This window comes from Suillus paluster, assembly GCF_016628075.1.
Source record: "Suillus paluster strain FC165 chromosome Unknown EDB91scaffold_71, whole genome shotgun sequence".
Lineage (NCBI taxonomy): Eukaryota > Fungi > Basidiomycota > Agaricomycetes > Boletales > Suillaceae > Suillus > Suillus paluster.
The window spans coordinates 191,697-217,365 of record NW_024537631.1 but is presented as its reverse complement, the minus strand read 5'-3'; the positions used below and the strand labels follow the sequence as shown (position 1 = coordinate 217,365).

The following is a 25,669-nucleotide window of genomic DNA, read 5'->3' as shown; positions in this document are numbered from 1 at the left end:
CGTCGTGAGTCATAAGTTTGTTCTCCCTTGTTCGAAACAGCTAATGTGATTATGATGTAGCCCTGGGATTCCGCCGAGGTACGCAATCATCTACATGATACAGCAAGTCTTTACTGATCAAGGAATGACCATATCACAGTGAACTACATCGATCCCATGATCCATTCCCCAGGCCATTTGTACCGCTCGGTCTGCCAAATGCTTCCCGATCAGCGACGCCAAAGTGAATATACTTTCTTTCAGTTTCTCTCCAATGAACATATTGACAACTTCACAATGAATTTTCCCCCAGTCCTCGGTAAGCTTCATCAGATTCCACGTCCATCTAGAATTCATTGCCGCTTCATTACTTTGCTTTCTTATAGCCGCATGCGTTCACATGAGAACCTCCATCAAGTCTTTCCCTCTCATACACGAGCGCTTCCCCCACCAATTCCCCATGCAACGCGGCCCCCCCATCTCCCTACATGTCTCTACTCCCACCTCACCCTCTAATGTCTCAGCCTTCTCGTCCTCCACCACGTCCTCCGCCCATGCCTGTTCCACAATTTGTTTCAGACCCTGGCCTTCCATCCGGCGCTCGGCAGTCATTCAGGAATAATCATGGTCATGGTCATGGTCAGACCCACACTCAAGTTCAGTCTCACAGACAGGGGCATCATCACCATTCTCATTCGACTTCTGCCGTACCTCAAACCATTCGCCGCACCGCCTCGCAGCAGCAGCTCGGTTTCGCACCAACCGCTCAGCCTCCGTCCCACCCACCTCAGCGCACAAGCAGTTCCCACAACGTGCAGCACTCACGTTCTACACAACATCTACGTCCGCCGACGCCTCACGGTAATGGTCACCGATCGCGCGTAAACTCGGCAAGCAGCGCACATAGGCCTATCGTTCCTCCTCAGCAGCAGGTGCAGCCACATCTTCACCAACAGGTTGTGCACCATAATGGTCACGTTCATTTCCAATATTCAAAGTGCACCGGGCGGAAGAAAGCGCTCTGTGTGAGTAAAGAAATTGAGACCAATTGAAAACTTGAGTCGAGCGTCTTTTTCAGATTGGAATCAATTACAAAGGCCAACGAAAAGAGCTTCGAGGGTGCATCAACGATGTACGCAATGTGAAGCGGTTTTTGACATGTCTGTTGCTCTTTGTCCAATTCGGCGTCGTTTACTTATACTCGTACTCTAGCCAAGTGGAACTACAAAGAGGGCGATATTGTGACGTTGGTCGATGATGCCACCACTTCGAGGCAGATTCCAACAAGGCGAAACATTCTGGATGCAATGCGTTGGCTTGTGAAGGACGCCCAGCCCCATGATGCGCTATTTTTCCACTGTACGATATTTTCCCCAACTTGCGGGTGTATTTGAATGTACTCATTGTCGTTTAGACTCGGGCCACGGGGGACAGGTTCCAGATCAAGATGGGGATGAAGTTGATGGACTTGATGAAGGTAAGAAACATTCCCTTCTGCTCAGAACACCATCAGATTTCCTCGTGCAGTGATATACCCTGTCGACTACAAGAAGGCCGGAATAATTGTTGATGACGTGAGCCCTTCCCATTGTTAATCTGCCGTTAATGCTCATTATTCCGATGCAGGAAATGCACCGCATTATGGTACGCTTGCTGCGCGATGGGAGAAATACACTGATACGATGTTTCACAGGTGAAATCGTTGCCAACTGGCTGTCGTCTGACCGTAAGTCTGAACGTTATGGTACTTCCCTGTTCGGCTTAATGGAACTCCGTCTATTTAGGCTATCTTTGATGTAAGCTTTCCTTGGCACAGCGGGCATCAGACAAACCTAATCAGTTCCCTTAGTCTTGTCACTCAGGAACTGCACTGGGTAAGCACATCGTTCCGTAATGATAAAAGCTGACTGACCGCCCACTGCCAGATTTGCCATACGTTGTGAGCACGATACCGGACTTCTTCAGCCAGCAGGAGGACTAATTGTCTTGCAGTACCATCCTAATGGACGCCTCAAGGGAAGTCCCGTAACTCCTCAGGCTCAAGCACAGAAGGCCACAAGTGCCGACGTTGTAAGTGACCGCCTGACGTTATGAATCGTGCCGTACTTCTGCCACTGTCTAGATATCATTCGCTAGCTGTCGCGATGATCAAACAAGTGCTGATACGACACAGAGTGGTATAGCCGTTGGGGCTATGAGCTACGTGAGTAATTTTCTCTTTCAATATTGTCTGAGCTGACATGCATCGCCAATGACAGGCCTTTGTTACGTCTCTAGGTTGGTTTGGAGTTCTGCTTCTCGCTGCGTGAGACTGACTTGGCGAACAGCAAGGAAGCCAGTACAAAGCTATCAAGAACTGCTTAAGTCTGTTAGGGACATTCTGAAACAGGACTATAAACAGAAACCACAACTGTCGAGCTCGCATCCGATCGTAAGCACTTGCGGTTTGTAGTGTAATGGATTTAAGTTAACACCGCTTTTCAACAGGATACTAATCTACGCTTCATCATCTAGCGTTGGACGTTGTGCTGCGATATTCGTTTACAATTTATATGATATTGACTAATTTATTGGTGTAATACTACATATGTATCAGCCTTGGTCTCTCGTTAACAAGTGTATGTCTAACTTCTAGCAGTGAAAATGCACAAAATGGAGTCGGGTCTACTTTGGACTTTCCTCTTATGTTCCACCTTGAATATCAATATCGTTTTTGCTTGGCTCTCTCGCGTCTACAGTATTTCCAGCAATCAAACAAGCTGTCACTGGCAGATCTCAGATCCTACTGCTCTCCAATTATAGCTAGTTGGTCGCTAACAACTATTTGGAAGGAAATTGTATCTGCACATGGATATAAGTATAGTCAAGGTACAACTGACTACTGCTTAAAAATGAAAAAAAGATACATACAGCTACAATATTTCTAGGACCTTGATTCCGTCCATCATGTTTTGCCACGTCTTTGAGTTGTACAATGATGTCACGATCCAGCACGATCTTCTGTCTTTCTTTTGTCGATGTTTGCAGGAGTGCATACGTCCCCCAGTGATCCCACATCCACTAGGCTAGCGCTGGGACGGGACGTTTTGAGGCATGTAAACCGCCACTCACCATCATATATAGAAAGTAGAAACTAAGAGACGAGTCTCCGAGTCAGCGTTGTAGACAGAACCACTATGACATTAATAGTACCTAAGAGACGAGTCTGAAGACGAAACAATGTAAGTGAGAGACAGCGTGCAAAGAACATGAACTGTACCTCACCGTTGTAGACAGAACCGCTGAGGTACAAATAATGCGACGCAACGAGATTATATAGTACAGTACAGTATAGAGTCCGTGATAACAAACGAGGAAAAGGAATACAGAGTCGATGTTGAACATCCAACAATACAAATACAAATTCTCTACAGGGAGCTTATCGAGGAGAACGTGCTGTAGGACCATATATCCGTCACATAGTAGTGAAGAATGTATGGTTGGAGCTAGTTGCGTTATCAATCTATTCGAAACAGTGAGGATGCAAAAATGAGATACGAGAATTCAGTCGCACCGAATCCCGCAAGAGGCCAAGAACCAAGGCTAGACCTTCGAGATCCCGTCCCAGAGTGTATTCAGGAGAAGATAGGACTAGCCCAGTACCATCTGTGTGTCTTTCGTACACAAAGAATATCCACTGTTCTCCGCTGGTGACAACACCCCTGATGACAGATAAGCTATCATAAAGTTAGACTACGTCACGGAACATAGAACGACAAAGAGCTGACCCCTGAAATTGGCAATACGAAGCCGCAGCAATTGCAGCCTGAGACAGAGCGGCCCGAACGTTATCGCGCTGGGCTTCGAAGATGTTGGACGTCATTGGTCCCTTGATGTTTCCGGGATTCGCCAGTGCTGTGGTCGGATCGCCCAGGAGGTATTCTAAAGAATAGTTCAAAGTCATTCTAGCACGCGACAGAAAATAACTAACCGGTGTACCGAGCGGGGAGTTTAGTCACCAGGAAGTCGACGACGCCACTAAACGAACATTTGCCAGAGTCTCGGTTGAAGATCGTTCTAGGGATAGGGAATTCTGGAATTATGTTCACCGTCGTGTCACCCGCACACATGACCGATACAACTCTCAACAAGAGTATGTTGGTCAAGATGCGACATCCAGCTTTCGTCTTTGGAGTTTAAATGAATATACAGTCGATCATGGAAATCAACCACCGTAACATACCACCGTTGCGACGTGGCCGCGCACTAAACTTATCAGAAATCGTGCAGTATCAATCGGAAGACACCCTGATATTTCGGCCAATCCAAGGTTTTCGACTTCTTGCCTCTTGTCGCTGATCAGAAAAAGTGGACCAGACGATATCCTCAATGAAACGAGCGTTATTGGATCCACCTTAGAGAAGTAAGTGTGCTAAGGAGAGGCTGATCAGCTCTGTGAACAATTCAGCGTCATTCAACCTTCATCAACCTTAACGTCTTCCAATTTGTCACGCAGTTCTTGGAGTTTATCGATCAGACCAGCAGACAAATCCTTGTCTCCTTCATCAAGGTTGGAACGAAATTCCTGGAGCTTATGAAGCAATTCGTTTGTATCTCCTGCAGTTAGGTCTGAAAGCTTTCGTCGTTTGGAAATGGGAGGCATGATGTGCGATACACCGACAGATGCAAGAGACACAGATTGTTAGGGTTAATTGTGGCTCAAGTGCTCATGCGTGAGTTGAGGATCAAGTTACTTCACTCCAAACAGCAAATGAACTTTTTTCTTTCCTGTTACCAGTCATGTTAATTGGTCAAGCAAGGTTTCTGCCGACGCAGGCGGCACTTCCCGAGTACATCTAACTACCAATATTGTTCTAACTTTTCTAACATGTCTCAGATCTCATTCACGAAATGCGAAATACGAGTGACACCAGCGACTTAAGCGACTTGAGCGAGACTACCAGCGAACCTGAATCCATCATCAGCTTCAATGAGAACGTGTACTTCAACATGCAAAACGCTGCCGTATCCACTGTGACTTACGTGGGACAAGCTCGACAAACAATAGAGCAGCAAGCGACGAATGGATCGCAACTCCACCAAGCGTACACGACGTTGACGCATCCAGGGTTCTAGACGCGATGCTGAGGAACGCTCACGGGACCGGTGGCGAAACACCGAGCGTCATACTGCCTGTGCTATTTGCGCATGTCCTGAGATCCACGAGCAAGTCAATCTCGCGAGGACTTGGTTCATGTATCTGCTCTGGCCATGTAAGTTAGAACTTCGAGATGTCTGCCACGGACACTAACGCAAATTTTCACTGGTAGTCACAGCCGGAACCCACCAATCATCAGACTTGATTTCTAGTCAGGCCACGCCGACCATTGACGACACCTATGGCGGCCTTGTAAGTGCCAGTCCGGAACGGAGTAGCAGATTTAGGACCGATGTACGTCCTACCAGTTAGAAAGCAGCTTTGGCGTTAACTTCCAACAGGTTAATCGACGGGACGGTTATAGATGCGTTGTTTCAGGTGTCTGGGATGGACCACACGTTCCCGCCGGTGTCGATCAGGGTTTTGTAACCTTGATAGGAGCGCACATCCTGAAACGGGCTGTCGGGGTTTTCACCATGGACCGGGCTGCGGGCAAGGATTTCTCTGCTAGGTTATCATCAATTCTGACCTCAAGTTGGATTATGCAGGCACATACCGCGGCTGCAACGTGGAATATCATTCGGCATTAATCAGGAATGTCCGAAGAAACTATTCAAAACATGGAAAGGCTTGTAGACGACCCTTCCAATGGCATGATGCTTAGGCGCGACATCCACGATACTGTGTCGGTAGCTCTGGGATGCGTCTTCATCATACCGCCACAAATTGCAGAGACTACAGACACCCTTGAGCCTACAGAAGCGAAATGGAAATCTCTTGATTTAGTCGGTGTAAGCATTTTAACCGGTATGAATGTTCCAGCATACTCTACTTCGCATCGCTCACGAGCTGTGGTAGTTGCCTTGACCTTATTCATCTTCGCTGTGACATCCGGCTCCACAGATGGTTGGGCATCCGCAATAGTGTTGGTCCCACTCATTATCTCGCTTTCAATGGGGGTTGGGTTTTTTTACTGGGAAACACTTATGCCAGTGGAAAAAGCTGCAATGTACGTTATCGGGGATGCACCAATCACCAATCATGGCTCACCTTAGACCAGACCACTCCGGACATGGTTTTACCACAATTTCTCCGTTCTTTTCGCCGTCGCACTCTTGCCATTCTTTTGGTGGAGCACGGTGTTCACGATTTTTACTACCCTATGGCAAAATGTGTTTCACTGGTCGGTGATATCATCGGCTGTACACATGTAGGGTCCTCGCTGTCACTCCATGTTGCCCATCATTGATACGTAATTTTTTGCTCACCAGGTTCCCGATCGGTATCATAGCCCTCACTATGAGTTTCACCGGACCACTTTCTCGCATTTTCAGTCCGAAATGGATCATTCTCACTGGTCTGTCCTTGTGCATGGTTGCGACGGTATTGCTGGCACTCGGTGGAGGGAACCCCCAGGATTATTGGCCATATATCTTCCCAGCTTTTACTCTAGGAAGCGGAGGGGCTATGCTGGCCTATACACATACGAAGTAAGTTCTAAATCATGCCTTTATGAACGCATTTTAAGTGCTTCACAGCATTGCTATTTTTCAAGCTGCACCTTCATCCATGGCCGGCACAGTTGGTGCCATCTTTAATGGCGCGCTTCAATTTGGATCAGCTATTGGCCTCGCTGCTGTCAGCTCAATAGAGACATCCGTGGAAGCCACCTGTGGAGGTTCACTTGAGTACAGCGGTCGATCCGCGGCCTTTTGGTTCCTCGTTGGACTTGTCGCTCTTGAAATCATTTCAGTATCAATCTTCTACGACCGCAGTACGGATCACATGGCCCAACCAAAACGCAGCGACCCCGTACATGCTGCTCAACACAGCACACACTTTGACGAAAAGCTGAACGATGTAGAGGTGAAAAATATGGTATAGCGAGCGACAAAGCTGACCTGGCGGATTTACTTGTGTAGTTTCTATTTCTTTTGACGACTGTTCCTTTTGACGACCGTTTTTGTTGACGACTTGCAAGGTAGATGCGTTTTTCATTCGACTTTTGGGGTACGATTAGAGCATAGCAGACTTCATACAGTTTTTTCCCATACACTACACATCTGGCCATGGGTAGACCGGCAGACTGGTTCACGCACATTGCATACAATCAATCCGTTCGCGTTTGATTTGTATGGTGTAAAACATATCGGAGTAGACTACGTTGACCGTCTTTTTGCCTCGTTTGCAGAGGAAAAACTAGGGCGGGAGTTGCGAAGCGTGATGGAGAGCGGGTCCGAGTATGTAGTGTCAGTTGGTCGTGAGAGGAGGTAATTATCTCTGTCGTACGTGATATGAATAAACGATCTTCAAAAACGTCGTATGCGGTCGCGATCGTATTAAAACCGGTCGTCGAGATTCGAAGTGATGAAACAGGCACAAGTAGAAAAGGAGAAAGCGTTATGAACAGCCGTGAATCGCGGTCAGTGTCCGAGTCGTTATTAAATCTAAGTTGATTTGATTTGCTTGCTTGGCCATCAGTGAACCAGTGGACAAATTAGAACGACATATATAACATTATATAGCACGTACATAATGGCCAGCATCACAGTCGCACGGACAGCTCTTCATGCGCGGGGGTATGGCGAAGGCAAATATGACGTAGGGAAATATACAAGAGCCTGAGACAAGCTTTTCAGAAGCGGGTAGAGTAACCTCTTTCATAGATGCCAGAAAGCTGGGGTGGTTGGTGGGCTACGAAGAAAGAGGATGGTATTCATGAAGATGTCAGTAGAACAGACGCAGAAGACAGAACGGGAGAAGGAGAAGGACGGAATGAAGGGGGATTGGGATGCATTGTGAGTCGAGTCTGGCCGCCTGCCCGCTACATGCTGTCATTATGTGTAGTGATTCAACTGGGGACAGCTTGCAGCAAGGCGCATGGAAAGACGCGATCACGGAGTGACTCAGGCGTGTTTGCATCAACGACAGACCATGTCAAGGTGTGACCGATAAATCATATCATATCAGACAATGCGATAATGTTAGAACAACCAAAGACGACATCAGGAAAAGCCTCCTGAGACAAATTATATTAAATCACAGTAATGCTCAATAATGTCTAATTATTATCACACATTATTGGCCTTAGGCAAATTATGGCGCATAGAAGTACTTTTTTACCCCCTTGAAAATAATGTATAACTATCAAGAATTAGTTGATATTACGAGCAATCGCAGAAAGTATATGTTGAATTATGATGCACAAATCATGCGTTTCAGACGGTGTTACAAGAAAAAAGACTAGCATTTGATTAAAAGACGTATATAAAAACACGCGAACTAAGCTGCTAAAGACCAGGGTATGCGAAAAGGAGTGATCAACGAATCTGCACTATTTACGGGTATGGATCAGCACATACTAGAAGCTAATCCTCACCCATGCCATCAAGGTCGAGTAACGCCAATGCCTTTCGATGCTCATCAGCCAGATTATCACCACCCTTTCGTTTCAAGATCCTGCCAGTAGTGTCAATATCTAGCACCATGCACACCAGTAAAACTTACTGTACGGATTCATAAATGTCAGCCATCATGCAGTGAAACTTCTTAGGCACGTCCTCCTTCAAGCCCTCGAGGAACTTCACATAAAAGGTATATGTTTCACTGAGTTGATTCCCCATAAAGTTGAATTTCCCTGGAGAACCAAGCGTCTTCCAAAAAAGGGCTGCATAGATCTTGAAAATGAGTTAGTACTGCACAAAGACATAGATAGAAGGACATTACTGCTGTCGCAACCAGTGCCAGCAATGGCACAGGTATTTCGGGGCGATTGGCCTTGTTGCTCGCAATCTCGATGAAGTGCTCTGCAAATTTGACGCCGATGGACTTCGGGCCATTGAAGACTCCAGTATGTAATAGGAAGATCAGGAGTTCACCCTGGTAGGGTTTGTTTGCTCTAGGCGAGGGGTCATCATTGGACTGTCAAAGAAATAAAGAAAGTTAGTTCTGAGTGTGAAGATATTGGGTGCCAAAGAACGGTTGAACTTACATCAAACTTCAATGAATATGAATATGTGTGCTGCTCCATAAGGTTTTTTGCCTTCACTGCGCTCTGGCCGAGATGGAAGTAGCCGTCAATGTTGGCACATGCAACCTCTTTCAGATCACGGCGTAATAACGGGATGTGTGGCTCCACCTTGAGTAATTAAATGATAAGAAAAATTAGTGACGTGCATCAAAGGACTCGACTTACTAAACTACCAAGTTGAGTTGCATACTGCACATCTGCTTGAAGATGTTGTTTAATGGCGTGTGAGCCACATTTCTCCGCAACTGTAAGCAAAGACTGCAGGGCAACTTGGTTTTTGTCAACGAGCTCAGGATAAGCATTGATGAACATAAGGTGGCCCTTGGCTTCCACAATTGCATCCCGGACTACTCGCCGAGTCTCTTGGTTTTGATCAAGTAATTTCACCTTCCCAGTCTCTGTTTGAATGAGAGAAGCAATGCTCTGGGGTGCAGCAGAGGTGAGTGCAGTTCCTCCGATGTCACTGGAGTAGGGTTCCAAACCCCCACAAGTAGTAGTTCCATCGACAGACTCTGAAACAGCATTGTCAACGTCGTGCCAGGCTGGAATCTAGTAAATGTTCACTGGATGGTTGTCACTTGAGAACAGTTTAGTTTGGACTCACCTCTGCAGCTTGTTTGCGATCTCGAGCAGCCTGGGACTGCTTCGCCTTCATGTTACCTGAGTCAGTGACGAGCGAAGGGACCTTCAATTTCATTGAGTTATGGCTACCGCAGCTTAAGTAATCTCTCACTGACCTCATCAGAGAGCCTCATGGTGGTGGTCTCCGGTTCCTCACCTTCACTCTCCTCATGGTCAGCATCTGAATCATTGCTGTTCTTGCCGTCAACCTGTCCATCAGAGTTGAGCTCATCAGAGTTGAACAATGCACTGGCAGTTACATCCAGCATTGCGTATGTGCGACGGAGTTTGTTAGGTCGATACAAGCCTGCACACTACTGAGTAAGACTTCCTTTTGCGGTATCTAGATTTGAACCACTAACCTCGAGGTTTTTCAGGTTCGAAGTCCTCACTGGCGCTAGATTCACCTCCATGCTCCTTGTCCATGATGGTATGCTGACGCTCTGTCGTCGTATACCATAAAGTTAGTGATTGCTACTATGACTCGTAGAATTAGTGATTTACTCAGTTTTGAAGGCAGGTTCTTGTCACTGCGAGCGGTCACATCTGGAGGCAGATCCACTTTTGTGCACAGCGCAACCTCTGATCAAAGGTGAGTATTGAGTTCATGCACCGGAAAAAACACTTACTGTTGGTGCTGATTTTTTTCTGTTTCCCATAGTTGCTGCCAGGCGCCGAGCTTCCTAGTTGAGTTGACGGGGATGCTTGATGAACTTTTTTTGTTGATTTTGGCTTCCAAACTGCACTTACAGGTGAGTGTTAAATATTGACATTAGCATGGTCGCTCACCAGCATTTTCCATAGCTTTTGTCTTGGCGTTTCGCGCCTCTATCGAAACCCACAGACTTGTGAGAAGCTGCTGTCTCTGAGTCTGCTGGTAGCCACTCACCATGAGAGTTAATAGGTGCGGACATGGTATACTAGATTGAAAGGACAGGAAGTTAACTTGAAAACAGTAAAGGAATGTGAAGACGAGAGAGTGGGAGGAAGTTGGAAAGTTTGAGGGCACTGTTGGATTTTTAGTGCATTTCAGCAACGGAGGCAGTTCAACTTTACTGGCCCTGACTTTGGTTTTGGTGAGTTTTGGTGAGCTATTCTGAACATTTACCTCAGACTGACCCTCAAATATCTTAGTGTCGATTTACTAGCTTGCCCATTGCACCGGCATCCTGGATCTTGAGCTTGTGTGTTGCGTTGAAACCGGCACCCCATCTCTTAACAACTGTCTACGAGTCCTAGCCTGTGCTCTTAAGCAAAATGTCAACAAAATGCCCTGCTTGTGCCCGCGACAATCTTACAGTTATTGGTCTCAGTCAACATCTTGCAAAGAGCCGCAATCCACATTGTCAAGCACTGTACCGTCAATCACACTCCCAAATACCTCACACCAATTCGGAATTTGAACCTCTCAATGATCCAGATGAATTTATGTGGGCTCCCAAGCAAGCTGGCGAGGAGGGAGGCTATGACAAAGATGAGTTTGTGTTGGCTCCCCAGCAAGCTGGTGATGGCAACTTGGATGATGACGCACTAGATGATAGTTTGATTGTTGAACCTGAATGGGAGCCTCCAGTCGAGGAGCGAGAAGACCATGGCAGCATGGACGACCCAGTCACTGCTGAAGACTTGGCCGATGAAGCAGACCAGGAACATCAGCACCGTGCTCACAATAACATTCAAGCACGTGCACAAGGGCAATGCGGATGTACAGTTGTGCCGTACCCAGATCCATGCGCTGGTCAAAGAATAGCCAATCAAGCCAACTGTCATGCTGCTAATGTGGAATATGAAGCACATTTTGTTGATGTGGAGAAGGAGAACCTGTACCATCCTTTTTCTTCTAAGATGGATTGGGAGGTTGTGAGATGGGCAAAACTTTGTGGACTGAGTTTGACAGCATTTTCGGACTTGCTTGCAATTGACGGGGTAAGATATACCATTTGTTTTATGAGTGTCTATGTAATTAACAGCGAATAATCATAGGTCAGTGAATGCTTAGCACTCTCCTTCAAGAATGCCAATGAGCTGAACTCAATTATCGACCATGAGCTCCCAACCAGCCGCCCGAAGTTCAAACGGGAGCAGATCATTGTTGCTGGAGAAGCCTTTGATGTCTATTACCACAACGTGATTGAGTGTGTCAGGTCATTGTATAGTGATCCTGACTTTGCACAATATCTTGCATTTGCCCCCGAGCGGCACTATGCTGATGAGGATGAGACTATTTGTCTCTTTCATGATATGCATACCAGAAAATGGTGGTGGGGCACACAGGTATGGCTGATAGTGTCTAGTATGAGATGTGATACTTACAATACTTTAGAAAAAACTTGATCAGCACTGTCCGGGTGGGACCATCATTCCCATCATTATCTTGTCGGACAAAACACAAGTAACCTTGTTCCGCAATAAATCTGTCTATCCCGTCTATCTCACCATTGGCAACATCCCAAAAGAAATCCGATGCAAGCTGTCATGCGGGGCCCATATACTTCTGGCATATTTACCATCCACACGGCTCGAACATATCACCAACAAAGCTTCACACCGGCGAACTATGGCAAACTTATATCATGCATGCTTGAGCCGTGTTCTCGCTCCGCTGAAATCTGTTGGACTAGATGGACTTCATATGGCTAGTGGGGATGGCACTCTCCGCCGTTGTCATCTATTATTTGCCAGCTTCATTGGTGACTATCCAGAGCAGCTCCTTGCTACTGGGATCAAGTTCGGAGAGTGTCTGAAATGCGATATTGATGCTGATGAAATGGGTAGCAATACAGCACCGTTTCATTTATGAAAACTGAGTGAGGTGCTTGATGCCCTCGCTACTCTCGATGAAGGGAATCTATCCTTTGTTCATGCTTGCTTGGCAGTAGGCATCAAGCCTATTGTCCATCCTTTCTGGGAAGATCTCCCATTCGCCAATATTTTCCGCGCTATCACTCCAGACATTTTGCACCAATTATATCAAGGCTTGGTCAAACATCTGTTAGGATGGTTGTCAGCTGCTTGTGGGGCAGCAGAGATTGATGCTCATTGTCGGCGACTTCCACTGAACCATCATATCTGTCTGTTCAGCAAGGGCATCACTGGCTTGTCACGTATAAGCGGGACCGAACATGCACAAATCTGTCGCTTCCTCCTCAGTATCGTGATTGGCATTCGACTACCCAATAATCTAAATGGAAGCCGGCTTCTACGAGCAGTGCAGGGTCTACTCGACTTCCTCTATCTTGCACAATATCCGTGCCATAGCTCAGAGACCCTGCAGCTACTGATCGACGTGCTTGATCTTTTTCATGAGAACAAGGATATCTTCATTGAACTTGGTATCTGAAACCGTTTCAACTTACCGAAACTGCACGCCACACGCCACTACCCTCTCATGATTGCGATGTTTGGTACGACGGATAACTACAATACAGAGTATACTGAACGGCTTCACATTGATTATGCAAAGGACGCTTACTGTGCCACAAATCATAAAGATGAATTTGTGCAGATGACACACTGGCTCGAATGAAAGGAGAAGATTTTACACCACAAGAAGTACGTCAATTGGCGACTTACTGGTGATCACTGCTCGGAGCCATACCATTTGCGTCCCCCCGATATGACTTTCCGTCGGCTTCAAACTATGACGAAGCACCCTAGTGCAAAGGCTGTCAGTATAGATAAGCTGGTTGAAGACTACGGGGCTACCTATTTTCGCGAAGCACTCGCACGCTATATCGTACAACTCAACCATGCCAATGATCCTATCACCCTCAGTGGTCAAGCACTCGATGTGTTGGCACTCGATGTTCATTTCCCATTCTGAACTCTCCCCATTTTTCACAAGATTAAGTGGCTCTCAGTAGACGCTCGTCGTCACGGGGATGCAACAGTCACATTGGACTCTGTACATGCCAGACCACAACGGAACTCAGGTTCTCAGAGTCCACTGGCTCGCCGTTCAGATACGGCTCTTGTGGGCCTTGGTCCAGACACAAATGATGTCGTTAGCGCCGGTACCGAAGGTACGTTTAGCTGTCTCTGTTCGTCAAGGTTACACATCACTCATGGTTGACCGAGTCTAGGTTTCCGTGTTGGGCAAGTACGAGCTATCTTCGCGTTACCATCAAAATCAATACCGCTCCTCTTTCCGCCAACAATCTGGGTTCCCAACCACCTAGCTTATATTGAATGGTTCACACCATTCCCGCCTGCTCCTGATCGACACCATGGACTTTACAAGCTCTCGCGATCCCTGCATGGTGGTGAAAAAGTGGCAAGTGTTGTCCCAGTGGCGAACATTGTTCGTAGTGTCCATCTCATACCGGATTTTGGTGCTGTCGTCCCACGAGAGTGGACAAGTGATACTGTTCTAGATGATTGTCATACTTTTTGGCTGAACTTGTATTTAGATAGATATACTTTTTGTATCTTCAAATAACTGATTTTTTGCGATAATCATATCATACATTATCGTCTCTTTAGTGGCTTTATTCCTGATACTCATAATACCAGACTATTTGATAAAATCACAACATTTTTCGAAAATTATCATGATTTTGGCTCAGGAGGGTTTTCCTGATGGATTGTACAAGCGTCGCATGTTTCGTGCATGCAATACAGGAGTCCAATGTCGTGCCTTGAAAAAAATGCGATTCAGACGACGAGCACTCCATGTTCGGATTCGAGCGTGAGTACGAAGTGATGTTACTTCTGATGGGCCATCATCGGTGCACATTTGTAATGGCGCCCAGTATAATTAGGTGTCTGAAAATGAAGTGAGAAACTATGTCCTGTTCTTCTGGGGAGTGAGTGCGTAATAGTGCTCACATCTCTGGCTCCCAGAAGCCATCATCTGCGATAAAACAAGGCACGGCAATTTGAGGCAAAGGCTGTACCCTTAGAGTTTGAATGTCACCCGTTGCGTTGAATTGAACAACCCGCCATGGAGCATTGACGCCAACGGCATATTTTGTCCATATTCAAATATTCAGTTATCAGGTCACTTTGGGACATGATGCCACCATCAGACGAGTATGAATTAGCTTTGAGTTAGCTCAAATGTATCCTTGTGAGGTTGGCTTTGCCTTCAATGATGAATGAGATGATGTGGAGGACACAGGGAGGTAGAGTGGTCTAAGGAATATGGCAAAAGCGATATTTGACATACATGTCGCCATGCGTTTTCAGATGCAGGTCCGATGGGGGAGCTACAGGGAACACTAGAAGATGCGAGGGTCAAAGAGGAAGAAATTGCTGAGCGGCTTGAAAGAGCTCAAAATAAGCATACAGGAATCCGGGAACCTTCATAGACTGTGCCCCATTCAATGAGTCGAGACCAGCGCCTTGTAATGAAGAAGGTTCCATTTGGAAGGCCTAGCGCTCTAGACACTCCGCATGAGTGGTGTTCTGATGATGCCCACCTTACTAGACATTAATCTGCCACCGTAGTAATGAAATAATCATCCGTCCAGGCATACCACCAACTTGCTGCATGGGCAGAATTCTTCTGCGAGATTTTTCCTCATGTTCTGCTGAGCGCAGAATCAATCAGTCCCTGTTCTTGCTGAATTCATTGAGCAATGCATGCAAAAATGAACAGTGTAATTTGGGAGATTGATGTCTGATGTCTGAATCATAGTGAGAAACAATTGACTCACTCGTTGGAGCAATCATGGTAGGCGATCATGTGTGTGACAACGAAACTTGATGCATGATGGTAGTAATGCTGATGATCTACAGATTTGATTCTGTTGAGCATTGAACAAAAAGAATATTATGATTGGAGAAATCAAAATGGGCTAGCTAGGGTGGGCGACATTGAGACGCACCATGCATCACAGCGAGCCATATCGCATGATCCATCGAGATGTATGATGTAAATTTCACAACCAGTTCCGCATGTTGAACAAAAAGAAGCTCGATGATCACACTGGACGTCAAAAAAAAGTTGATGATAGTGGCTGTGATGATGATGGTTTGGTTCGAACTGTGGCTGTGGCTCAGCATTAATGTATTTTACTTTCATTCCTATCGCACCAGAGAGAACTCTGTATTATCTCCTATGTGTTATGAAGAACATATTCAAAGCACTTAAGCTGAATTTCAAAGTTTTTTCTCGCCGGACCATACATGATCCCAGTATTCTATTGCAATGGCCTGAAGAGCCATTTGATCTTCCTGCCGATCAAAATGGTGGATTCTATCCTGCGATACTGGGAAATAAACTTAATTCAACATATACCATTGTTCAGAAACTTGGATGGGGCCAACACTCTAGCATTTGGCTGGCGAAGCATGGAGGGTGAGTAAATGCGATACTTCCTCCTGGCTAGTTGTGACGAGGTGTTATGTGCCTGACATCAAAGAGAACACGAGTGTCAGTACGTCGCAGTCAAGATACTGACAGCCCATGCGACGCAAGTGCAACTTCAGCTTTCTGATGAGCTTGGCTTCCTACAATCTGTAAGAGATTTGGCAGGGGAGTCAAGACATCCCGGGCAAGCCCATATTGTCGCATTGCTAGACAGTTTTGAAGTATCGAGTACCCAAGGTCGTCATCTCTGCTTGGTGTACGAAGCTATGGGCATATTCCCGAAGGTTGACAGAGGTCTCCCAGTTTCATTGGTCAAGGCTGTGGTAAAACAGCTGCTTCTCGCCTTAGATTTTCTACACCATGAATGTCATGTGGTTCATACTGGTGCGCTGCTATCAAAAATGTCTGAGTCATGCTGGAACTGAGGTGTCATTGGAAAAGATCTTAAGCCCGACAACATCCTCGTCGAACTTGATAATGTGGACACTGCTATTAAAATCCGGGAAGAATCACGCTCTATAACTCCCATGCAAGTGGTCTCGTCCGAACCTCCCAGTCATGCTATCCTGTCTCATCCAATACATGTATTTAGCTCAGATGAGCTGCTCAACTTGATTCAGTTCTCAAAACTTAATGTCAAGTTGACCAACTTTGGTACTGGCGAGTCCCCAAATATTATAGTGATCCTGGTCGTAACTTATCACCACATTTTAGCCGTCTCTATAAATGGATTCCATCCTGATATCATTCAACCTTTTGCTCTACGCGCACTGGAGGTCATCCTAGGATGTGAGTGGGGTCCAAGCGCAGATATCTGGAATTTGGCATGCTTGGCAAGATCATTTTATAGGTTTGTTTCTTCATTTAACACCGAACCGTGTCTGTAGATCTTTGAATTTCTCACTGGTCATTGGCTTTTTGCACTGCGAGGAGGGCCTACATGGACCGCAGAAGCATACCGTCTTGCGCACATGCCTGTAATGGCTGGAGAAGCATTTGACACCACTTATTTTCAGACCAGAAAGACCTTTGGGGAGTATTTCAATAATGATGGTGAGTCGAAACAGCGACTCATGGTGTTGACTGATGTTCATGTTCATTGTAGGCAAGCTTCACATACAAGTTGAAGAGATCCGAGGTTTGGAAAAGGCTCTTGAATCCTACAAAGTGGTTGGCAATGACGAACTATCTATGTGCACTTCGTTTTTGCAGTTGATGCTGAGATTACAGCCGTCGGATAGAGCAGGTGCAGCAGATCTCTTGGAACATGAGTGGTTGAAAGTCTAATACGGATGAGAGACCCAGTCGCTTTTTTATCATAATGAAGGACCCACACTGTCAAATTATACATAGGTAATTACAACTCGTCTATGGACATTTCAATCTGAGTTGACGCAAAGCAGTGTAGAAAGAGTTGAAGTATGTTGTACGGTAATATTGTACTAACAATTATGATGAGACTGCCCATTCACAGGTCAATGAGCTCAACCCTTCGTCTTATCTTGGGTATGAGCTGAAGCATGCAGCGCTTCATGGAGCCCAGCACTATGATGACGCATTCCAAACCTCCAAAATCATGCTCTCTAAGCTGGATAATGATCATGTCGCACGAATGCAAAGTAAGCCCCAAATAACTCACGTGCCAACTTGAAGATGATTAACTCTTTCTCCAGAGCTGCATCAGCACTATCCTAGTCAATCTGCAATACTAGAAGACACTGTTCGACCAGCCATCCATGCTCATCTGGAAAACGCCCCACTTCGTCTAATCAACACATCCACTGGCTGTGTATGCAATTGAGACACACAGAAAAACTCCTTCATGGAAAGTACAGAGTACAGGGAGCTTTTCCATTCATTGACAATGCATATGCCCCCCAGGACGGAGCTATCTACTAGACCTTCACACGGAATTCACATCCGCACACCTAACCTGGCTTTAGACTGTAGATAGGTCTATTGGCAATGTGGTGTGAAGCAAAACATCACCTTGCAAACCAAGGTCGAGACAGTGAAGTTTGAGTTGGAATATGTTGTATACACATGGTAGTAAGTTTAAGAACACTTCCAACATCAGTGAATTGATGAGTCCATGATATGGCAGCCGTGGGAACTATAGGACAATACATCATTAATAACCACGAGATAACAGCTACAAGACGCCAAGCTACCATCTCCTGGTTCTTTCTCATACAAACAATCAAAAATCAAGCATATTGAGCCTTCTTCCCTTGATTTTTTGGCGGAAGTGATGTTTCATCTCCCAGTCTGGGCCTCTTCTGCTTCAGGAGATTGGAGAGCAGACAAAGTTCTATGCCACCAGCACGCCATTGCGCATCATTAAGATATGCTGCCGCTTTTGTGTGCATATCCTTCAGAAGAGCATTGTCAAGTGCTAGCAAGGGAAATTTTGCCTCCATCTTTTCATAGCCATCTTGGAGAGTGTCTGCGAAATCAGGAATAATAGGGCTGCAAACATTAAAGCACATCTTTGAAAGAAGATTTTCAAGCTTCTTTTGGAGTCATCCAGTGTAGAGGAAGAAGTCCCGGCGTGATGTCTGGCCGAAGAAACCAGGGAAGGCCACTTGGTATTCTTTCAACTGAGCATGTGCATCAAAGGAATGGTCAGTGTTCACCATCTTCGTGTCCGTGTGATAAAATAAAATCCAGGTAAATGCCCACCATATGGATTCAATGTTGTGCAGGAAATTCATGCAAATTGAAAGTTGGTCCAGATGGCGTGCATGACGTGGGAAGAAAAGGTAATTCTGGCTTTCTACTTCCACTGCCATGAAATGCATTGTTCCCTGTCGATGAGTTAACAGTGAAAGAGATCATTTTCAAAAATCTTATCATTCGAACATCATTAGAAGTGTTTGAATCTATCTCTTTTGTGTACTCGAAGTCACCCCACTTCCCCACACCCCCAACCCAAATTGTGTTCCTGACACTGAAATTGCGATGGACCCAGCCTGCTTTGTGCATATAATGCAAGGCCAAGTTGAATGAGCGACTGAGGAAAGGAGAGTGACAGTAATTTGCTCACCCAAAAGTGCACCAGACAAGCAACTCAGATTGTCAGCCAAAGAGGTGACATCCTTGAGAGCTACTCCAACATTAAGGAAGATAGTGGAAGTATGGACTCTGCATGGGATTCCAGTGTCTTTTTGTGAAATAATGCCCAATTGTGTGGGAAGAAAGGTAGACAGCTGACCAGAGTCAGGTATGTCGCCTGTGCTAGGTAAATGTGGTGTCGCGGAGACGATGGGATTGAAGTTGATGGACACCCACTGCCAGGTATGATTATGCTCTTCTGCGAACATTGGGTTCAGCATCCGTCTGGGGTATCGTTGATTATCACATCCTTCCAGAGCTGGACTCCAATGAAGTGCCTCTTGGCATCCGCCAAACCCTCCACTTGCAGCTTCTCCACACAGGAAGCCAAGATGTTTTCTAGGATCTCGCCCTCTGGTTGACATCCAGCTTCTCTCCATGAATCTTTGACAGCAACTTTCTTTCCCTCAGCGTCTGTAGCTTCATACATGCGAGTTCCATGCCCAACCATAGAGTCTGTGCCATAGGTTGCAAGTTCACGTGTCGTGGTGAACACTTCATCCCCGATAGTGAACTTGTATTGGAAACCCTCCCCATCTTGGATCTGCTTGACAGTGGGGTCCCATCCGAGCTCTTTTATAGTAGAAGATCCAGATCCAGATCCAAGAGCGTAAAAGAGCAAGATAACACCATCAATGTTCTAGATGTACCATGCCTGTTAGCACCCTGACACACAGTGTGATATGTTTACGTACCTCAAAGAAGTTGATAGGTTCCGTAACCACAAGGAATGCACAATTGCTGAGCCACAGTCTCAATTGCGTGTCCTCCATTGTGATACCAAATGCAAAACGATAAAGAAGATCCTTGTGCATGATACTGTGAAGGCTCCAGATTATCTTCTGTTTGTCCTAGAGCAGGCTTTGTGAGTGGATGCCAACAAGATCTGTAACAACTTACATCTCAGAGAGACTCTCTATCCTGTGCCTTCTTGAACTTGAATGGCACAGCAATATCGAACCAATGTATCTTGGGCTGGGTTTTTTTGTTGCCAAGTACAAGGTATCCATCAGGCCTAAAAGTATTGTTGTGCTGCAAGAGGGGTGCTACATTTTGGTTCACTATAAAGGACACTCCACAATTTGGGACTTCGGGCAAAATTTCAGTGATGATGTGGCCGAGGGGCTCAACCACATTCTCTTTGGACCCTTTTGATGTGGCAGGTGGGGTAAAGTCTATCCATCGCAAGCCACTCTTGTTGTCAGTGAGAATCTTGCTCTCTGTCAAGTTATTGCATATCCACTGCAGATCCTGATGAGAGGGCATGGCACCAACACATTTCACTAGGCAATTGAATGGAACCCACAGATACCTTCCCAAATCAGTGAGAACAGTGGTGCAGCCTAGTTTCAGATCCCCCGTGTGATAATCAGCTCCAAGTCAAGACACATGCACAATGTTTGTTCACAATGACACCATCAAGCACATCATGACAGGTGGATATTGGTATGATGCTGATGCAGAACAGTAGGTTCAGGGAGGCCCAGGGGTTGTCACTTTTCTTGAAGACCATCCTGAACATGCTCAACTGCTCAGGATTCCCAATAAAAATCTCGCTGATCCAAGTACAGTAAATCAAGTGATCTTGTCCTTCCAGAAACTGACCATTCTATGGAAAGCATGTGTATGATTTTGACGACTGAGAGGTCTAAGCAGGATATCATTCCATGGGAAACAACTTGTTGCGCAGAAATACTCAAGAGGAACAGTTTCCAAAGTCCTTCTCATACTTGTTACTACTGGGGGACTTCAGTTGTGACTAGTGAGCGTGAACATTCACAGGTGGATGGGCATATTATCTTTCAAGACACAGTTAAGGAGAAGGTGCACTTTCGCTTGTGTTATTGCTAGTAAAATACCAACTAACTATTTATTACCAGACTCATATTGGACACATCCGCGAAATCTTGATCTCAACAACAACCCAGTGCACAGTGGCATTTGTTGCTCTCCAGGTCTTTTCCATTATGCCTGCATGCCATGCTTTGCTTTACCTGCCATGCCTTGTGCTTAGTGATGAGGAACTAGTTGTGTCAGGAATGGTGAGCCTTACTACCTCCCGTGTGTTTCCTTTACAATTCAACTTGCATTTCAGGATATTCTATGTGCAGTTAACCTTCAGCACAATTGTCTTGATGCAAAATGTACAGACATGTCTACTAAGCATGTATGGCAGGAACAGATACAGACTGACTGAATGACAAGTATCATCAAACACCAGCCATCACCACACTATCTCCTCAACACATTCTCTATCCATAACTACCAACATATCCATTCTCTTCTCACAGAATTGCTTTGTGAGACACCACTACAAGTCACAGATCCTGGAGCTGTCTGAAAAGCTACTGTGAAACAGATGCAGGGAAAGAGGCTGGCAAAAAAATCTGGAGGAGAGGCAGCAATCCTACCCAACGACAAAGATGTTGTGCAGCCTGCATTTGATCATGGATTCAAGAAACAGACCAAAGCCAAGACAACAGGGAAGAAGAAGCAGCAACAGCAACAGCAAACTGTTCAGCCTGCAACACATACTAGGGGAGCCAAAACAGGAACTCCATAGTATCACCCACTCATCTTCTCACCACCTGTCCAAAATGACAGCACATCCCAGACACACTTCCAACCCACATCAAGCACCAAGAGTGTTCTGCATCTCCCTCTCCAACCGCATCCTCATTCTTATCCATCTGCCCAATGCCTTGCCCCCCTCACTATTCCACCACAACTTGCTGGCACTTCGAGTTCATTCCCAACACACCAATCACATTTATTGCCACCAACATTTGCGCCACCCCAACAGATATCTCCTTCAAGTTGGCCATCTCAGGTGCCTTCCTTTTCTACATATTCTAGTCATAATCATTTTAGTTCTATAATCCACTCCATCCCACCTGTTCAAGTACCTACTGCTCATAAATCATTGTATCCCTTAGTCCCAGAAGCTGATTTTCACCAGTTAGGTTCTTATCATCCCCCTTATCATTATTTCCCCCCCTAGTTATTTGCAACCTTGTGACATGGCCCTTGTTGTTCCAGAATAACACTTATTTTTTTTCAACAAAAACATGCCTAATAAGTACAAAGAATCATGCATTTCTCACCAAGGAGAAGCCACTCTTCATACACTAGCGAGCACAACTCATCAATCTTCTCTTGATGGGGATGCTGAATCAACATCATAGCTTCATACTAAACAATGCCTTCTTTACTGTCAACCATCACTGCCTTTTCAGCAAGAAATATTTCTTCACCACTCAAACCTGAACAATACTCACACCTTTTTTTCAACCCACTCATCAATCCTATCTTACAACCCACTCATCACCCCTATCTTACAACCCACTCATCAATCCCTCCTTGTGCGTGGCGAAGATTCAAATGAGGTCAAGCATCTCAATAAAGTCACCATTCGTCAACAAAACTGTACATAGTATCATCAAATCTGTGCAGAGTGTAAGGTTGTGGCCATCCCGCATCTCTATAACTCCCTGCCATACTCTGTTTGGCACCTCCTCCATATCATGAACATCTATATTCACATGGAATCCTGACCTACCCACCTTCTATTTTGGTGACCGGTCATCATCAACTTGCCCCATCTCCTTGCCACACCACTTGTCTCTCACCAACAATGCTGATGACTTGTATTTTGAGTTCTGTGATCTTGAATTGTGGCATTGAGCCTCAAACTTGCGTGGGAAGTGTTGTTGATACCTTAAAAAACAAAGCTCAACTTTTTGCATTCAGTTCAGTTGACCCTAAAGCTTAAAGGACCATCCAAGATGATATTGAGCCATTTTCCACTTCACTCAACATCTGGGGGCTCTCAGATGGCAAGCAGCACTGGTCCCAGACCACAAGGACTGGCCTTGGTCCCACCCCAGGCTGGCAGATCTCATGGTCGCTCACTGCTCAGTTCTGACGCAGGACTCTCAACTTGCTCTGGTCCTACTGCAGGTCACAGACCTGTCAGCTCAAACTCTCAATCCCAAGTGGCACATAGCCAGAGTCGTCAACTGAGTTCCATGTCAGATTCCCAGGTTCTCCTGACTGTTACCTCACCATGCCCAGTTTCTCCTGCTGGATCATCTGACCTTGACCAACCCATCAGCATGGATGTTAATGCAGGAGTTCAGCATTGACAGGATTCCAGTGTTGATGCAATGCAACTCACCCCAAGGCACACCAAGCAGCTCAAAACATATGCTCAACAGCTTGCCACTGATCACAGAGTACCTTTGAAGAAACTACTAGCATTCATTGAGGTATAGTACTCTATTGGTCCTCTTTTCCTCCATTGATTCAGTGTCATACAGAACAGTAATTTGTTCTATATGCTTCTTGAGTTGAGGGCCGGCCAGCTCAAAAAAGAAGAAGAGAACGAAGCAAATGTCCTTCAGGAGCTAGAGAAATTACTCACCTCAAAGAATTTTGAGGTGTGACTGATGGTTATTTCTTTGTTTGGGTCTGTAGTTGATTGCATGTGAAAGAGTACACTGAAGGGCCACCTGACTGCCTGCATGCTATCCCCCAACCTAACCGTGTATGTAACCGACACACAGCAACATATCATGGTAGGTTAAGATCCTTTAATTTTACCCCAAATTTTCACCATTTGAATCACAGGACTTTATAAAAGGGCACAGTGAACTTTTCAAGATTTCTGAGGGCCTCTTCGATGACACTGAGTTGCGTGCACTACTGGGCAAATTGGTCACACGACTTTTAGCAACCATCCATGGCTCAATCAAGACCACAGTAAGTATATTTTGAACCAACAGAAACACTCACCAAGGTCTCTCTATCCACAGCTAATTACATCAGTCAGCAAAAAATTGAGTATCATGGATGCACTCAAACTGATTTACATAGCAGTATGGAGGTTGATTCCTTGCACTGGACAAGATTCGCATTTTTGGTATGCTTCTTTGAACGTCTAATATAAATTTATCTAATTTAAGTCAGCGGTGATGTCTTCGCATATTCTTGATTGGTATCAGTGACCACAAAAAAGTCGCCCTCAAGGATCACTTCTCCCCCTACCTCATCCCCTCACTTCATCCAGATCTCCAACACCACATCACGAGCCAGCTCCATGTCAACATCCCACAGCTGACAGAGGAGTTCCAATGGAGCCACCCAGACCTGGCCTTTTGGTATCAAGATGAATCCCCTGGTACACACCAAAGTCTTATTGATCCCACCCGTTGTGGGTACAACAAGTGCAGCAGCGAGAAATCAATCTACTACAAAGTTGGGTCTTTGCTGCCTGCTGCCTCACTTGAGAACAAGCATGTTCGACCCTAAAGGGGATTGCTACTGGGGAGTACTAGTCTCTGTCTAAATGACCCTAATCAACCCTACCACAGGTAGGATGAGGATCCGCAAAAATGCAGAACAAGCAGAACAAGCAGAACAAGCAGAACTCAAGTGGAACAAGCAGAACTCAAGCGGAATGGAACGGAATAAAGCGGGACTCAACTGGATACAATGCGGAATGTACAGATTCATCGGAACTCACAGGTCAAGTCGAGGGAAGTATATCACAAGGTTAGATTGATAGTGGGCATAAGTCAAAGCAGTCCTCTAGTAAGGTGAAGGAAAAGTGGGAAGGTAAAAGATGGGATTGCATAAAAAACACCCAAGCCCTGAGTATCACTACTTAAAGGGAAGATTATTTTCAAGGAACACTGAGGTACAGGTAGTAAACTTTTCAGGAAGCGGAAGTGAAGGTAGGCAGTGCACATGGGCGCAATACTCCAGAATAGGGGTCCGTGCCATAAGGGCATGTGTCAGTGTGATCCGGATAATGTTAGGAACAACGGGAAGAGAGATACAGCGTACCAATGGACCTGGAAGGATGGGGACAGGACATGTGAAGGTTGTCCGACGATGCACGGGAATACTGGATAGTGCGGGCGGGTTCCGAAGGATGCGTGGGAATGCGGAACCCATCAGACGATGCGCAGGAAATGCGGAACGTGCGGAATACACGGAACTGATGTGAGACGATGCGGAAAGGACGGGGTTTTATGCCTACAGTGGGGGAATTCCCCACACCGTGACAATGCAAACCACAACACCCAAGTAGCAGACTCAGAAGAGTATGTGGATACAAATGCAGATGCAGTTGCAGATGCAGATGTGGATGTGGATGCAGATGTTGATGCAGATGCGGATGGAATCAATGATGACAGCACTGATTCTGGCTTTGAACTTCAAGGCTCTCCCCTCAAGTGGAACAAACAGAAGTTCTGGAACTATGTTGACACAATGCTAGAACAAGTTCATGAAAGTGCACACCATGAAACAGGCGCTCATTCTGGCTCGAGGTATGAAGATGCATACTGCAAGTATGTGATATGTAGCCCACCCATGTGTTTATCCAATTGACCAATATACAGGGCAATGATTGAAATTCTCCAGCTTGATTTGCAGGAATTCCCTGGTCGCTGCAAAGTTTCAACACTCA

General features: G+C 45.8%; 9 protein-coding genes across 9 annotated transcripts; 5 read left to right on the top strand and 4 right to left on the bottom strand.

The window, feature by feature from the left end:
• The first annotated feature begins 137 nt into the window (after positions 1-137).
• Positions 138-2,743, top strand: EDB91DRAFT_1207122 (Metacaspase-1). The gene is made up of 14 exons (XM_041320719.1): positions 138-1,004; positions 1,058-1,139; positions 1,192-1,338; positions 1,394-1,456; positions 1,507-1,553; positions 1,606-1,623; positions 1,673-1,717; positions 1,829-1,853; positions 1,905-1,918; positions 1,972-2,049; positions 2,102-2,182; positions 2,238-2,256; positions 2,307-2,410; positions 2,467-2,743. Exons 1-14 carry the CDS (start codon positions 468-470, stop codon positions 2,491-2,493), a joined length of 1,287 nt encoding a protein of 428 aa, XP_041173036.1. The 5' UTR covers positions 138-467; the 3' UTR covers positions 2,494-2,743.
• A 389-nt stretch (positions 2,744-3,132) lies between these two features.
• On the bottom strand, positions 3,133-4,718 carry EDB91DRAFT_1157392 (uncharacterized protein). The gene is made up of 7 exons (XM_041319667.1): positions 4,448-4,718; positions 4,202-4,390; positions 3,950-4,145; positions 3,747-3,900; positions 3,533-3,695; positions 3,239-3,481; positions 3,133-3,184 (listed from the first exon to the last, which is right to left on the bottom strand). The coding sequence occupies exons 1-6, from the start codon at positions 4,619-4,621 to the stop codon at positions 3,434-3,436; spliced, it is 924 nt and encodes a 307-aa protein (XP_041173035.1). The 5' UTR covers positions 4,622-4,718; the 3' UTR covers positions 3,133-3,184; positions 3,239-3,433.
• Positions 4,719-5,655: 937 nt separating this feature from the next.
• Positions 5,656-7,205, top strand: EDB91DRAFT_787109 (major facilitator superfamily domain-containing protein). The gene is made up of 5 exons (XM_041328408.1): positions 5,656-5,923; positions 5,975-6,125; positions 6,177-6,326; positions 6,388-6,606; positions 6,655-7,205. Exons 1-5 carry the CDS (start codon positions 5,713-5,715, stop codon positions 6,998-7,000), a joined length of 1,077 nt encoding a protein of 358 aa, XP_041173034.1. The 5' UTR covers positions 5,656-5,712; the 3' UTR covers positions 7,001-7,205.
• Positions 7,206-8,359: 1,154 nt separating this feature from the next.
• EDB91DRAFT_787074 (uncharacterized protein) lies at positions 8,360-9,269 on the bottom strand. Its single transcript, XM_041328407.1, has 4 exons — positions 9,108-9,269; positions 8,843-9,037; positions 8,624-8,793; positions 8,360-8,575 (listed from the first exon to the last, which is right to left on the bottom strand). Exons 1-4 carry the CDS (start codon positions 9,144-9,146, stop codon positions 8,485-8,487), a joined length of 495 nt encoding a protein of 164 aa, XP_041173033.1. The 5' UTR covers positions 9,147-9,269; the 3' UTR covers positions 8,360-8,484.
• Positions 9,270-11,195: 1,926 nt separating this feature from the next.
• EDB91DRAFT_1239108 (uncharacterized protein) lies at positions 11,196-14,205 on the top strand (the record flags this gene model as incomplete). Its single annotated transcript, XM_041321811.1, has 8 exons — positions 11,196-11,693; positions 11,751-12,041; positions 12,091-12,554; positions 12,576-13,053; positions 13,198-13,266; positions 13,297-13,572; positions 13,612-13,789; positions 13,850-14,205. The coding sequence occupies 8 exons, from the start codon at positions 11,196-11,198 to the stop codon at positions 14,203-14,205; spliced, it is 2,610 nt and encodes an 869-aa protein (XP_041173032.1).
• Positions 14,206-15,835: 1,630 nt separating this feature from the next.
• Positions 15,836-16,967, top strand: EDB91DRAFT_1059444 (kinase-like domain-containing protein; the record flags this gene model as incomplete). Its single annotated transcript, XM_041314247.1, has 3 exons — positions 15,836-16,068; positions 16,133-16,464; positions 16,522-16,967. The coding sequence occupies 3 exons, from the start codon at positions 15,836-15,838 to the stop codon at positions 16,965-16,967; spliced, it is 1,011 nt and encodes a 336-aa protein (XP_041173031.1).
• Positions 16,968-17,060: 93 nt separating this feature from the next.
• Positions 17,061-17,367, top strand: EDB91DRAFT_1252686 (uncharacterized protein; the record flags this gene model as incomplete). Its single annotated transcript, XM_041323540.1, has 2 exons — positions 17,061-17,133; positions 17,186-17,367. 2 exons carry the CDS (start codon positions 17,061-17,063, stop codon positions 17,365-17,367), a joined length of 255 nt encoding a protein of 84 aa, XP_041173030.1.
• A 1,235-nt stretch (positions 17,368-18,602) lies between these two features.
• On the bottom strand, positions 18,603-19,403 carry EDB91DRAFT_1059502 (uncharacterized protein; the record flags this gene model as incomplete). Its single annotated transcript, XM_041314254.1, has 3 exons — positions 18,603-18,887; positions 18,943-19,093; positions 19,144-19,403. The coding sequence occupies 3 exons, from the start codon at positions 19,401-19,403 to the stop codon at positions 18,603-18,605; spliced, it is 696 nt and encodes a 231-aa protein (XP_041173029.1).
• Positions 19,404-19,408: 5 nt separating this feature from the next.
• Positions 19,409-20,009, bottom strand: EDB91DRAFT_1085479 (uncharacterized protein; the record flags this gene model as incomplete). Its single annotated transcript, XM_041315904.1, has 2 exons — positions 19,409-19,834; positions 19,890-20,009. The coding sequence occupies 2 exons, from the start codon at positions 20,007-20,009 to the stop codon at positions 19,409-19,411; spliced, it is 546 nt and encodes a 181-aa protein (XP_041173028.1).
• Positions 20,010-25,669: the final 5,660 nt, after the last annotated feature.

Bases quoted from the DNA above. Each gene is read 5' to 3' on its own strand.
- EDB91DRAFT_1207122 (XM_041320719.1), top strand. From the start codon at position 468: ATGTCTCTACTCCCACCTCACCCTCTAATGTCTCAGCCTTCTCGTCCT. The intron at 1,457-1,506 runs GTAAGAAACATT...TTCCTCGTGCAG, and splicing joins AGTTGATGGACTTGATGAAG to TGATATACCCTGTCGACTAC. The intron at 2,411-2,466 runs GTAAGCACTTGC...GCTTTTCAACAG, and splicing joins TGTCGAGCTCGCATCCGATC to GATACTAATCTACGCTTCAT.
- EDB91DRAFT_1157392 (XM_041319667.1), bottom strand. From the start codon at position 4,621: ATGCCTCCCATTTCCAAACGACGAAAGCTTTCAGACCTAACTGCAGGA. The intron at 4,391-4,447 runs GTTGATGAAGGT...GCCTCTCCTTAG, and splicing joins ACAAATTGGAAGACGTTAAG to CACACTTACTTCTCTAAGGT. The intron at 3,482-3,532 runs GTGCGACTGAAT...TGTTTCGAATAG, and splicing joins TTGGCCTCTTGCGGGATTCG to ATTGATAACGCAACTAGCTC.
- EDB91DRAFT_787109 (XM_041328408.1), top strand. From the start codon at position 5,713: ATGTCCGAAGAAACTATTCAAAACATGGAAAGGCTTGTAGACGACCCT. The intron at 6,126-6,176 runs GTACGTTATCGG...ACCTTAGACCAG, and splicing joins CCAGTGGAAAAAGCTGCAAT to ACCACTCCGGACATGGTTTT. The intron at 6,607-6,654 runs GTAAGTTCTAAA...AGTGCTTCACAG, and splicing joins CTGGCCTATACACATACGAA to CATTGCTATTTTTCAAGCTG.
- EDB91DRAFT_787074 (XM_041328407.1), bottom strand. From the start codon at position 9,146: ATGGAGCAGCACACATATTCATATTCATTGAAGTTTGAT. The intron at 9,038-9,107 runs GTAAGTTCAACC...TTTCTTTGACAG, and splicing joins CATATTCATTGAAGTTTGAT to TCCAATGATGACCCCTCGCC. The intron at 8,794-8,842 runs GTAATGTCCTTC...CTCATTTTCAAG, and splicing joins TGGCACTGGTTGCGACAGCA to ATCTATGCAGCCCTTTTTTG.